This window comes from Rhinolophus hipposideros (assembly GCF_964194185.1).
Source record: "Rhinolophus hipposideros genome assembly, chromosome: 16".
Lineage (NCBI taxonomy): Eukaryota > Metazoa > Chordata > Mammalia > Chiroptera > Rhinolophidae > Rhinolophus > Rhinolophus hipposideros.
In genome coordinates this window covers 39,739,433-39,753,999 of record NC_138062.1, presented here as the reverse complement: position 1 = coordinate 39,753,999, position 14,567 = coordinate 39,739,433, and the positions used below count along the sequence as shown (strand labels likewise).

The 14,567-nt window shown below is 42.5% G+C and overlaps 1 protein-coding gene across 11 annotated transcripts in view; it reads right to left on the bottom strand.

The window, feature by feature from the left end:
• Positions 1-14,567, bottom strand: part of DNMT1 (DNA methyltransferase 1) — a 38,390-nt gene that overhangs the window by 21,450 nt on the left and 2,373 nt on the right. For 9 of the 11 annotated variants that reach the window (XM_081075927.1, XM_081075926.1, XM_081075932.1 and 6 more), the window contains exons 2-12: positions 11,307-11,343; positions 10,673-10,780; positions 10,262-10,481; positions 9,508-9,583; positions 8,341-8,419; positions 5,466-5,500; positions 4,997-5,081; positions 3,488-3,519; positions 2,415-2,499; positions 597-631; positions 44-125 (exon numbers count right to left, since the gene is read on the bottom strand). In XM_081075927.1, the coding sequence (XP_080932053.1) occupies positions 44-125; positions 597-631; positions 2,415-2,499; positions 3,488-3,519; positions 4,997-5,081; positions 5,466-5,500; positions 8,341-8,419; positions 9,508-9,583; positions 10,262-10,481; positions 10,673-10,780; positions 11,307-11,343 (874 nt within the window). The remainder of the gene's footprint in view (positions 1-43; positions 126-596; positions 632-2,414; positions 2,500-3,487; positions 3,520-4,996; positions 5,082-5,465; positions 5,501-8,340; positions 8,420-9,507; positions 9,584-10,261; positions 10,482-10,672; positions 10,781-11,306; positions 11,344-14,567) is intronic. The other 2 variants (XM_081075936.1, XM_081075935.1) reach the window with 1 other exon arrangement.

The window sequence follows — 14,567 nt, the reverse complement described above, 5'->3', positions numbered from 1 at the left end:
GGGATGTATGAAATACAGTAAAATTGAAAAAACAAGGCCTTACCTTTTCATCCTCATCTTTCTCATCAGAAACTTGTGGTTTTACTCTTTCAGGTTCTTTTTCTTCGGGTCTCCGTTTGGCAGCTCTGTTGGGTAAACAAATATACACCAAATATTAGCTCAGAAAAACTAACCGTATCACCATCTTGCACAAAAACAAACTAAAACCTACCAAAAAGCAAAATATTCAGAATACATCTGGGGAACAGATTCTTTCTTTCATCCAAAGAAGAGTCCCCTTGTCAAGGTGGCTCTAAAGGCATGTTGCTAACTCAAAATCCCGAAACAAGGCTTTCAGAAGGCCCACGTGACCCCTCAGATGTGGGGGTCCAGATAAGAAGTGTTGGATGCTAAGGGACACATGTGATCTGGAGTGATGGGAGTGTTGCTAGGTGGCAGCGGGTAAAGGGAAGTTCAGGTGCCCCCGCTGATCCAATCTTCCAGTGGCACCAGCCACTCCCTGTAAACCTCCACATCACAGGTCTCCAGCACACATATTTCCGTAATTACAGTCATACAAAGCACAGCCCAAAAGTGCAAGCATTTTAACTACTTACAGATCTTTGGGTTGACTTCTGTGCCTCTTTTCATCCTGAGAGGGTGGAGCAGGGGTGGAGATATAAAGGGGGAAAATTAGCCTCTGAGAAAGAGCTAGACCAAACGCAAAGCATCAGTTAGTGATCGCAGCGTTGTGGTACTAGAGAACAGGAAAATCTGGGCAGATTTACAGGGTAGAGACGAAGCTTCAAATTGTTAACTCAGTTCCCTATCCCCTACAAACAAGACTTGACCAGAAGTTGGCAAAATTTCTGTAAAGGGCCAGAAAACAAACACTTTCAGATTTGCAAACCACATGGTTTGTGTCATAACTACTCAAATCTGCCACTGCAGCAGAAAAACAACCAGAGACAATATGTAAATGAAAAGACGTAGCTGTGTTCCAATAAAACTTCATGATAGGCAGAGGGCTGGATTTGGCCAGTGGGTCATACTCTGCCTACCCCTGTCCCAGGAGAGCTCAGTGTACAAGTGAATATTATAGCACTTTTGCTCATGTTGGCCAAAATGCCTTATAGCTCCACCTGTTATCTGGTCCAAGGTGAAGACTTCACAGACAGACATTGGGATAATGGAGGGGGAAAACAATGACACGACTTAGAATCCGAAATGGAGAAATAAAAAATAAAAATAAGAATTCCCAACTGTGTTACAATTCCTTCTTTTATATGGACAATCTGGTATCTTTTGAACCTGCAGACAAACAATACCTTTCTGATAATACAGCTCATCTTCATAAAGCAACAAATATCTATTAAACTAGAAGAATCCATATTTAATGCATGCCCTTTTTTTTTTTTTTTTTTTTTGGTTGAGAGCCCACTGGCCCATGTGGGAATCGAACCGGCAGCCTTCGGAGTTAGGAGCATGGAGCTCTAACCGCCTGAGCCACCGGGCCGGCCCCCTAGAAGAATCCATATTTAAAAGGCAAAAGTGCTGGCTGTGTGATATAAAGCCTCTGCCAGTCTGAGGAGAATGGGTGGTCTGCTGACACCACTGAGGTCTCTCTAGATCGGGAGGGCAAGTGCTGATAGAAAGGCACCCGACATCTGGACAGAGAAGGTGAGAGGCAAGAAGATGTTCCAGCAAGCTGGAGGGGACACCAAAAGAGTCATGTGGCATAGGATGAGAAGGGACACCCATCACCAACCAGGCTGGACATGAGGACGTTCACAACCCAGTAAGTCTGTGACCTTGGGCTCCACGCTCTAGAGCTCAACAGAAAGAAGACCACAGAGACAATCAGTCCTGGGATTGTCCTAGTTCGGCCCCTCTTAGTCAGACAGGATGAAAGTGCGTAAAGAGCTTGCGGTTCCCGTGCTGCAGCCCCCAGCAGATATGTCCTTGTACTTTTATACAGGCCCAACCCTGTCTCAATGTATAATGTGTAAACCCTCAAACATGCTTCCTTAGCTGAACTGGAGGTGAGGAGGCTGGTGGGAGTGGAGGAAGCTAGACTCAGCAGGGAGGAGACTGGTAAAGCAGCACTGGCATGGCTGACACACGTGTCTGGGGTGACACATGTCAGGCCTTCTCAGCTGAGAAGATCTTAAGAGAAGCTGGCTCCAAATACATCTTAGTCATGCCACACACAGGGCCTCTCCACCATTATGGGGAAACAAACAACTGAACGCTCACTACGTAGCAGGCACTGACCTACAGTGACAACCAGCCCCCACGAGGGTGATGAGGGAATTTGCCCAGTCACCCCACAGATAGGTAGGGCTGGGTTTGAACCCAGAGCCCTGCCCACACCATTTCTCCCAACCAAATGGGAACATAAGAATGAAGTTCAGTAACAAAGATTTAGTTATTACTTTCTCGTCTCCTTCATCCACTTCAGCCTGAAGTCCTGGTCTTGCTTCTCTGTCGGGCTCCTCCTTAGATTTCTGTTTAGGTGTTCTGTCACAAACCAAAAGACACACACACCCCAGTCAGCTCAGGGAGCCGGATGCCATTGCAAACAGCCCAGTGAGGACCTTTACATGGTCTCTTCCCCGAGTTAAAGCATGGATCGCCTTTCCCATCTGAAGGGCAAGCCTTTGCTATAAGAAACCGGAAAGGCATTTATCACCTCAGAACTTATGATCTCAGAAATGCCATCAACACTTCTTACAAATGTTGATGAGATGCCAGCAGTTTAAAACAAAAACAGATAACGAGACTCCACTGATTTCTTGTGACCTGATGGGAATCCTACCTGCAGGGCAAGTGTCTGCCCCGCCCCACCCCCCCAGGCCAACACTGTGAAGGTCAGCAATAGCCAGTCTGATAAGCAGTCTGCACACAGGGGATCTTCACTTCTCCCTCTGCCAGGGCCCTGCCACTTGGTTCCGGGTTCTGCCCACCCCCAGACTTAGGCTCAGTCTCAACATGTTTCAGCCAACTGGATGTCAAGAGGCTTGAAAAAGTGCTACTTTTCACTTCTGCCTTCATGCTCTGTCACTGCCATGGATCACACCCAGGCTGGCCAAATCATATGGCAGAAGCAGCTTGTCCCCATCAAGCCTGGCTAACATCAGCCGACAGCCACCGAGCTGTAGACACGTAAACTCAATAGATGCTTACTGTCTTAAGCCACTGAACTTTGGGGCTATTTGTTCCAGTGTCTCCACAGCTATGAGTAATGGACATTCAGTGCCCTTTAACCACCACTGGACAACTGCTTGCTACATGACCACCACTGAGGAAGGGCCTGGGGTCAAGGTCAGCTGAATCTTCAACTGAATCTTCAGCTGACCTCAGCCTTCGCTGTGGTGGTCTGACCTTCCACAAATAGAACTCACCCACATACTACCTAGTCTGTCCAATCTCTTATTTTTGCCAGAACACTTATTTTAACAACTAAGTTTCACAATATAAACTATAAAGGCATGTTAACTATACTTACAGTTCTTTGGTTTGACTTCTGAGTCTCTTTTCCTAAGTACAGAGGAAAAAAAAGACTAGTTAATTTTTCCCCATTTGGTCCTGCTCTTTCTAGTAGAGTGTTCTATGGAAATAAAATATCTAAACTGATCCAACAGTCTAGTTGGTGAGAGTAAAAATTGTCTATCTTCAAGATAGCAAATTTTTTTGGTGGGATAAGTAGGCAGGAAATTAAACTCTTAGAGGACAGATCCTGCAGTTGAAGTATTTACCCTCAAACCCCCCTATCATCTGTCATGAGTAAGTGTTGACAACTTCACAGATAATAACTTTATATCCAAACTAGGAATCTATAATGAAGGAATGAAGTAGGATGACACAATCTGGACAAGAGCTCTTTCTCAAACATGGACAGTACATCATTTGGAGCCCAAGTTTCAAGAGCTAACCACACCTCTCCAGAAAACTGCTCAAGTCGAATTCGGCCCCAAAAATTCCACACGTTTTGTAAAAAGACCACACAGGTCAGTGGTGTTAAGAGAAGAAACACGCTGCAGACCTTCCTGCTGCAAGAGATCCTGGAAGTCTGACCCCCAGTAAGCGACTGTAGTCTTGCCCAAAGCTCCTTCTTTGGAGAGTGGTCCAGCAAGCCCACTAGAACTGCCTACTCTAAAAGAAACTTGACATGTGTCCCAACTGTGACTGCTGTCTAATTTTAACCAGTATCAGGGAAGGAGAGGTAACTAAAGACTAGCTTCATGTACCAAATGGTTCAAGAATTAGCATACATCTTAGTTGATCCTCCATTATAGCAAAATAACAGATACCCATCCTTCAACAGCCTCCTACCTAATACAGGAACTAACCACCCATTAGAAGAATTGTAAGAAACTTCTAATCCATGTCTTAACATGAAAACTAAAAGGGGACCCAATATTGCTTCATCACCTGTGACCTCCATGTCAGCCCTTTGTCGTATGACAGTGCTGTCTAATGGTAAAGCTTCCAGTGTTAGACCCTCATTCCCTCTCCCACCCCTCTTCAAGGGGGTTCAGGTGGTACATCTGTGTTTCAGAGAACCATAAACACCGATTTTACAAAGGAGCTGGGGGTCTATTCGTCTGATTTCAGTGAAGAATACAACTTTCCATCTGGATGATGCTACAGAACCTTAGCACCTCACATGTTTGAAAATGAGATCTTCACAAAGACCCTGTGAGCAAGATAGACCGGCGGGAAGAGGCACAGACGGAAGCTCTATGACTGACTGATGAGACAGCAAAGGTCCAGCTGACCCCAGGCCTACCACTGATGTACTTACTATCGTCACAACTGTATAACCCACCAGAAAAATAGCGAACCACCAGAAAAATGAGTTCGAAAAGCGTTTTAGTCAAAGTCGGGTCATTTTGATCATTAGTGAAAGTCATTCTGCTCCTATACACTCACCACCCCTACACCCCTTTTCTGGAACCAAATGGGGACTGAGATTAATGTAGAAGTGACAAACTTGGAGGTGACTGGGCTTTACTTTTTCATCTTTTTCTTCTTCCTCTTCCGTGTGTGTTCCCGGTTTCACTCTTTCCGGTTCTTCTGCAGGGAGTGGTCTAGCAACTCTGTCAAGCAAAATAACACACCCAAGAATGACTTTCGCAGACTCCTCCCCTGGAAGCAGTTTTCATAAGGTCCTCCTTCCTGTTCCCACAAGTGATCATCATCTCAAGAACCCTGAAAGGCACGGGCTACCTTAACATTTAATATGTAAATGACCTTTAGATCTAGTTCTGATAATAACTCAGTTGTCCTCACTTCATTCTCTGCAATGAAAATTCTACCAGAATCAAAGGTTATAATCTGACCCCAAACTCAGCATCCTTAACTCATGTATGGTCACCATGGCAACTCACTATAAAGTGCTTTTCAAAACATTTCTGAAAAGTCACTACCGTAATCAAGATTATACATTGCACAGAACAAAAAGGTATATTAATTATTCTTACGGGTCTCTGGATATAACTCGACGTCTCTTTTCCTCCTATGTGGAGAGAAGGCAAGAAAAAAAAAGATAAGAATATTTCAAGAGAAGATCAAAACCAAAAACATTAAATCCAAGTATTAATACATTTGATATGATTTAAAAAAGGGTGGTAAAGGGGGGTGGTCTGGGTTTGGGGTGATGATCTGGGCAACTATCAGTTTGGTATGATGTCCCACCCCCCCCTCACAACAAAACAGGCCCAGGGGGCAGCCCAGCACATGTCTGCGTGCTAGAGATCACCTAGTGTGGCTACATAAAAGATCAGAGATCTTCTACCCTGTGTCAGGAATTCTTTAATAGTAGAAAAAACCAAAATGGTAATTTGGGGTTCACATCAGGAAGTGACGATGACAACCTAAACTGGACACACACTCTTCTTCTCAGATGAGTATCCTAGAACACTAATTCCCTAAGTCAACAATATTTGCCATCTGCAGGACAGCTGTATTTACATCTTTAAAAGGGAAAAAATATTGTGGTAATGAAAAAAATTTGTATCTTATTTGAGGTGGAAATTACAAAATTTCATACATGGATATAAGTGACTATACACACACGTATGAAAACTGGGGAAATCTGAATCAAGTCTGCAGATTGTACCAATGTCAGTTTTTTGGTTTGACTATTGTTATTGCAGTTATGTGAGATGTTGTTATCACTGGGGAAACTTGGGTAAGCCACACAGGACTTCTCTGTACTACACAGAACAGATATTTTTTAAAATCTGAACACACACACACAGTGCCAAAAAAATGTATATACATTTTAAGAAAGGAAAACTGTATTAAAATTGTAATACTCAATATACACTGATAACGAAAGATGAATACAAGTCACATTTGACTTCTGCGATTACAAGAGGGGCTCAAAGTGGTTACCATAAAAAAAAAAGGAGGGGGGTTACCATCAGTGTCCAGAAGACACTTCTGACTATGGTAACCTACTGCTTGAGCAACGTTGACCAAAGTGTCCTCTTGTATACATTTTTGGGCAGCCTCGGTATATAAAATTCTGCCTCCAGACTCCAGCTGCAACATCAACTCTTCTCTGGGTCTCCAGCCTGTAGTCCTTCCTGTCTGTGTATTTCAGACTTGCTAGCCTCATAATGATGTAAACCAATTACTTAAAACCAATCTCATATATACATAAACACACATCCATTCATCCTATTGGTTCCGTTTCTCTGTAGAATCCTAATATAGATTTTATACTGATACACTGTACTAATATATATATGCACATATGTAACCTGAAGCAACATAAAAGAAACTGATAAATGCTTGCCTTTAAGAAAGGCAAACTGGAGGTTCAAGAGGAAAGGGTAAGGGGGAGATCTGTATGCTGCACATCCTTTTGTACTGTTTAAAGTTTTACCAGATATATGTAATACCTGTTTTTAAAACATAAATTCTCAAGACTTTAGGTAAGATTCTCTGTATTACCATTTATTTGACTAATGCCATCTGATAACACCGGTTTAGTGTACTAAGACTTACTCTAGCATATTGGAATAGACAGTTCTCACAAGTGTTCATCCGTGAAGCCGCAAAAGCCTCCCAAATACTGCCAATAAACTGGCCTCTGGTGTGTTTGAGAAACCAGATGAACAGACTATGTAAGCCCTCCCAAAGGTCAGGGTGCAAGAAACTCTAAAGTTGGTGCCTTCGTAAAAAGAGTTACCAATATTACAAGAGCCAGCTTGCTTTCACCTGCAGTAATTCTTTCTAGGAGGCAAGAGACGTGGCCACACGACTTGGACAAGCTGTTTCCCTCTGTGCCTCAGTTTTCCACTTGAGTAGGTAGCCTGACTAAATCTGACTACAGATGCTGAATAAAGATCATGAATAGCTGAATAAAGATCATGCATAGTGACATCTAATTTCCAAGAATAAAGTGACATGAGAATTAGCGAGCGCCACAAAAAGATGTCAAAGTCTATCAATAATACTGGTATCCCAGTGACCCCTGAGTCCAGTGCTTCTCACCCAGGGCAATTTTGACCCCCAGGGACATCTGGCCAAATCTGAAGATGACTTTGATTGTCACAACTGGGAGGGGAGAGGGGGAATGCTATGGTACCTGGTTGGTAGAGGTCTAGGATGATGCTAAACACTCTACAGCACATAGGACCGCTCCCCACAACAAAGGATTGCCCAGCCCCCCCAATCAACAATGCCACGGTAGAGAAACCCTGCCTTAGAGCAAACCATGCAGACTCATCTTTACCAGGTGGCAGTTAGGCATTTACCACTCACACGTAAACCTGTGTAGATTTCCCTTCAACTTCCATAGCTAATCCTGTGGCAAAATTGAAATGAAAATTGATAGCATGTGACCATCGGGTTATTGTGTGGGTTTGGCCCTCCTTACATCACAGGGGACAGAACCAGAGATGGACATTTTCCCTACCGAAGGTCTTCAGCAAGCCACCACTTTTCTAACTTAGGAAGTCTAAGTAGCATTATTACACTACACATAACTGTAGCATCTCTGCTTTTACAGAGAAATTAGATGTGGGAAAGGTGCTTATCTGACATCAGAAGCAAATGCTTTAAACATGTCACATCTGCTGGGTTGATTGTCATAACTATCAGCTAGAGCGGTAGGAAGACAGAGGAGGGAACAGACTCTGACATTGTGAGGCGGCCACGAGCGGCAGGGCCTGCTGAGCCCTCAGGTTTAACGTGATAAACTCGTACTGCCCTGGGTCCAGGGACACGTCCTAACACCTCCTCAGTCGCTTTAAGGCCATTTGGACAGAGCAAGTATAAAGTCACAATCCTCAGTAAATGTACCAAAAAAGACAGAGTGAAGACATTTGAAAGAGCCAGCCCCACCTGGTCTTTCTCTTCTTCATGAACAGAATCGTCCAATTTGGCTCTTTCAGGGTCTTCCTCAGGTTTCCGTTTGGCAGGGCTGTTAAACACAGTAAAGCCAACCATTAGCTCACCCAGACCATAGACCTTCAGCGGGTGTGGAATGACCTACACGTCTCCCACCCTCTTTCGGGCAGATTCAGGGCACGGATGCCAAGAAGAAGCCCTCATTGCTAGCGGATTGAAAGAAGCTTCGAGTTTAATGATTCCCTGAGTGACAAGTTTAGAATATCACCATTTTGCAAACCCTAAGAAATCGTGGATCTAGACGTTGATCCGTGGCTGCTAGTATCACAGAAGAGACACTGCATGACTGATGGAAGGCCACAGAGCCATCTATGAAGTCTCAAAAACATAAAGCTGGAATCTGATTAAGGCATTAGACCTAACTACCAGGTTACAGAAAATGGAGACATGGGCACACACTGACCACCACAAGGACGCAGCCAACCAGGTCTAGAAACTCTAGTGGACAAATGACGTAGGTTTTTCAAATAAATGGCAAGAAAGTAAGAAAAGGAATCTATACCTTGAAAGGCTTAAGGAATAAATAACCACAGTTTGCTTGCTACACATGGGGAATGTGAACAATGGCTATATGTTTGATAGTAAAGAATTATTAACTTTACAATTATTACACTTTACAAGTCATTGTTTTGTCTTTTTTTTTAAAGACTGTTTACTAAATATTAGCAATTATAGCAAAACATGAATAAAAAATTCATCAGAGAAAAAGACAACTCATCGTTTAGAAATCTACAGAAATATTTATGGATAAGATACCATGTCTGAGATTAGTGTCAAAGTAATCCAGTTGGGGGGACATGAGGATATATGGAGGCACCATATACTTGGGAGTAATCCAGTTGGTATGTATGGAGGTGTAGATGAAATGAACTTGGGGGTTCGTTTTACTATCCTCGCTTATTCTCTATATATTTGAAGTTTCCTACAGTAAGGTTAAAAATAGATGAGATCATCAGAAATGCTATTCATGAATGTCTAATGAACAAAACTGCAAAATGAAAACCTATGCAATGTGGAAGTCAGAATTGCTAATTCCATACATGTTTTACCAAAAACAATTGGCCCCTGGAAAAGGCGGCTGTCAATTCATTATATACTGACCCCCTTGCAAAATGAGAGGTGATAGTAGTCTGCCTGGTAGTTTGCCTTGTAATCCTGGGGCTAGGTGAGACATCAGCTGTTTAAAGAAAAAAAGAAACAAGAAAAAAAAGCCACTATAAATAAAAAAGTTCACAGCGAAGGAGCAGTTCTTCAGCATCACTAAGCTCGTGCAGAGAACCAGGTTCTGAGGATTTAAGTGTCTGTCCCCTCTTATTCTGATCAACAACTGTCTTGATTCAAGCCTGCAGTTAGCACCTGCCAGTATGCTGAGCCATTTTACACAAGCTAATGTTTGAGGGGCCAACCCGAACCAGACAAGGAAACAGAACCTCCCCTTCTACCGTCAAAAGGTGAAGTGGCCAAGAACCAGATCTGGGCTCAAGTCCATGCTCTTTTGTTTGTAAAGATTCCAAAAGAGTTACTTTGACTACAAACTGGGAAAGAGTCTAAGAATAAATGTTTAGCTTAAATAGGCATATAACTTAGAAATAATAAGTATTAGTAGCTCCTGTTATCTTCAACCTCATAAACTTAGCCATGTTTTGAGATCTAACGCTCTAGACTTGGTCAAAGACAAAATTTAGAGCAGTATACACCTAAGCTAATTAGGAAGTATGCAGTTCTTACTAGTCAGACGTCTACACAAGAAAACAAATCAGGGCCTACTGCCTGGAGGGACCTATGGCTCCAAATCTGACTGTCTCCTCATGTGATACCAGTCTCCATCAAGGTTAAACAAGTCAAGGGTTCTTACACTTCGTTTCTCCATCGGACTTGCTTCTCCTGGGCATGCAAGGTTTGGACACGGGTTTGGAGGACTTGTTTTCCTCTGCCATTCCCACTCTGCGGTCCTTACCACGTGAATGGCTCCCGTTTTCTAGACATCCATTCACTTCCCGACTGAAAGCATGAGCTCCGTTCTCCAAGGACAAATCTTTATTTAGAAGGGATTTGACTTTAGCCAGGTAGCCCTCCTATAGCAGGAAAGGATAATTTAAGTAGCAGTGAATGTAAACAAGTGGTAGTAAGAGAATAAAGACCCACACACATTTCCTTTATAACTATCAGGTAACAAGGAGAGCTGGGGATTATTCTGCCTCGCTGGTCACAGACAAGCTACACAAGAGAAGTTTTCTAGATGCCAGGATGCTGAGAAATGACTTACCTCTGATAATTCTTCTTTATGTAATTTTGTTTCCAAGTCACATAACTGATTCTTAATTTCTGTTTGCAGAAATTCATGCAAGAGATTCAATTTCTCCTTCACACACTCCTAAGGAAAGGATATAGGTTTAGAAGTCCCCAAACTCCCATGCTACTAATGAATGGACTAATACACAAATAATTACACTGCCTGGTCACATAACTGGTCACAATGTAGACTTGGCCCAAAAAAAACCAGTATTCACAAGACTCGTTCATGATGTTTCCATTAAGGTCACATTACACCATCTCCCGAGTGGTAAAAAAATGAAAAAAAATCAGAAGTGGGATGGAGACACACCATAGTGTATTAGAACAAAACTATGCTTTTTAAAACAGTGTGACCAGGAAGAGTTACAATTCAGAATTGATGGTTTAGAACCTAGATGGGGAAACTCGTCAAAGAGTTACCAAGAGTCAACTAATATTAGCAGCATATTAATTAATGCAGCACATTAAGCAATATTGCCAAGTTGTCCTCAAAACAGCATTATAAAACGGCATTATAAAAAAGCTGTTTCCACTTAAACTTTTTACAAGCCACAAAGTATCTAATAGTCACATTTGGTAATAAAAAATTTTTAAGGTGGAATTACCTTTTCTGTTAAACTATCTCTTTCCAAATCTTTGAGCCTGGGGGAAGAAAATAAGGGAGAAACACTTGTTAAGATTATTTGTTTACCTAAAAACATAGTACCAATTTTAAAGAACTTTGGAAGTAAATTTTACATATATGAATGTTAGAAAAAAATACAGTAGTTTCCCCTCCACCCATGTCTAGAATGCCAACTGTAATGCCTAGAAGTCATTTGTGATTGAAATAAGGTCCCTTTTTTTTGGAGGGGGTGAAGGGTAGTTTTTCTGATGATGGTGAGAGGTAATAGAGGAGTGTTCTATAACAATATATATTATTTAAAAGTTACTGGGACTGGGAAAGGAAGCAGGTCAAAGTTGGTGTCCTTCTGTAAGTTAAGTGACCCACAGATAGTCTTCCCCCAGTTGGATCTGAGAAGAGCCCATAAGAAGGTAGAGCATAGCACGGTTGGTGTTAGAATGAGTGGACCAGAGCCATGGGATGCTGTGGGGAACAGGCGGCTAACATTCCCCAAAGGCCAGGGCAGGGCTTGGGGAGGTAGGGGTGGCAGCATTCTAATGAGCAACGTATGAGATGGGGCAATCAAGGCATCTGGGGTGGCAGGGAAGATGGATGAGTTAGAAGAGTTGGCCGGCGCCTCACCCAAGAGCTCATCCTTTGGAATGTTTTTTGTTTTGTTTTGTTTTATATATATATTTCTTTTCTTTGGAATGTTTGTACCTGATCATTCAGAAGTGCAGAACTGCTATTGAGTTTGGCTGGAAAAATCATGCTCTGGTTTCATTATTGAAGATTAGTGTCTTGCCTCTTTTGGAGAAGGGAGGAAAAAATGAAGGAACAAGAATAGAAAGCACCGAGGAAAGGGAAGTGAGTGGAGAGGCTCTTCCTAGCCTGGGGCCGACTGTGGGGTGAGAACAGGTCTAACCAGTCAGGTGAGTGTCAGGGAGGGGAGCACAGCGGGCAGGGACTGGATCCTCCCCGCCAGCACCCACACAGACTAGGTACTCAGTTATCACTTGCCCGAAGGGCAGGAACAGAGCTTTTCCAGAGGGCAGGCATTAGCAGCAAAGCCAGGAATGTGAGTGGCGGGCTTTGCTGGACAAATGTCATACAGTGGCTGCCCGGAGAGCATGTGGGCCTGCTTCTAGCTTCGCTCACCACTCATATCTGTGGGTACCTACTGCATGCCAGGCCCTGTTCCCGGCAACGAGCTGGGTGACTGGACACAGGCATTTCCAGGCGGGCACTTCCCAACTTGGGTGGTCAGGAAAGGTTTTTCTGTAGAAGACATTCAGCAGACTGCAAATAGGGTAGTAGTACAGCTGACCCCTGAACAACGTGGGTTTGAATTACATGGGTCCATTTATATGTGGATTGTTTTCAATAAGTACTGTAAATATATTTTCGCTTCCTTATGATTTTCTTAATAACATTTTGTTTTCTCTAGTTGATTTTATCATGATACAGTACATTACACATACAAAATATGCATTAATCGACTGTTATCCATATGGCTTCAACAGTAGGCTATCAGCGCTTAACTTTGGGGGAGTCAAAAGTTACACCTGGATTTCGACAGTGCAGGGGTTAGCACCCCTAACTCCCACCTTGTTTAAGGATCATGTCCAGGAGCTGGGAAAGGCCCTCAGCTTACAGCCAGCAAAAGAGGGACCTCAGTCTTCCCACAAGGAACTGAGTGCTGCCAACAACCCGAAAGAGTAGGCAGCAGAGTCTCCCCTAAGGCCTCCAGAAAGGAATACAGCCTGCTGACACTTTGATTTTAATCCAGTGAGACCCATAACAAATTTCTAACTACAGAACTAAGATAATAAATTTATGTGGTTTTATTTAAGCCACTAAAATTGTAGTAATTTGTTATGGCAGCAATTAAAAATGAGTCCAGTATTAGAAATTCAGAACTTTTGGGTGGAAGAAAGGAGAATAACCAGGCCATGAGTTTTAGGAGTGATGTTTCAGTGAACAGCAGCTGTCCAGATGGCTATTCAGCAGTTAGAAATCAGAACTGGCTCTCCAGAGAGACGTTAAAACTGGAGGTATCTATGTAACAACATTGATGGAACTGGAAGGTATTATGCTCAGTGAAATAAGTCAGACAGAGAAAGACAAATTATCACTATGATCTCACTTAGATGTGAAATCTAAAGAACAAAATAAACGAACAAACAAGACAGAAACAGACTCATAGAGACAGGGAACAAATTGATGGTTGACAGGACGGGGGTTGGGGGAGTGGGTGAAAAAAAGGTGAAGAGATTAAGAAACACAATTGGTAGTTACAAAATAGTCACGGGGATGTAAAGTACAGGATAGATGATATAGTCAATAACATTGTAATATCTATATAACGCCAGGTGGGTACTAGTCAGTGGGATCACTTCATAAAGTATATACATGTCTAACTACTATGCTGTACACTTGACACTAACATAAAATAATATTGAACATCAACCGTAATTGAAAAGTTTTTTAAAAGGGGGGCAAAGATGAAGGGGAATAAGAGGTTCAGATTTCCAGTTATAAAATAAAGAAGTCATGGGGATATAATGTACAGCATAGGGAATATAGTCATTAATATTATAATAACATTGTACAGTGTCAGATGGTTACTAGGCTTATGGTGATCATTTCTTCAGGTATATAAATGCTGAATAACTACGGTGTACACCTGAAACTAATATAATATTGTATGTTAGTTATATTTTAATAAACTCTTTTTAAAAGAAAAAATAACTAGAGGTTTCTATCTGCAGTGGGCACCCCAACTGCTGAAAATAGAAGTCCCATGACTAGAAGAGATAAGGGTCAAAGAATAAAAGAAAGGGGATGGAGTGGGGGGGGGGGACAAGGAAGAAAGAAGCTCCCTGGTAGTAGAGCATCACAAAAGCCAAGTATATAAAGAATTAAGAAACAAGATACTAAGAGTTGAAAGAAGATAGAAAGCCACCTCAACCCTTCAGAGAGGAATGCCTAATCAAGAGTAGGAGTGCACAGCTGGCACAAAAGCTAAGGTGGCAGCAGAAAGAGTACGTCCTATAAGAAGCCAGACAAAGAGGAAGGCTGGAATCAGCCGGCATATACCTCATCTCAACACGAGATACAATGCTACATCAATACCTGCCTCAGGATAAGATCTGCGTGTCAGTACTTTAAACTATGGTTCCCTTATGGAAATGAAATATCCAGCCGACCACGTAGGTTTCTGTGCAGGTGCTGCTCTACCATATTTACACCGATCAGCTCA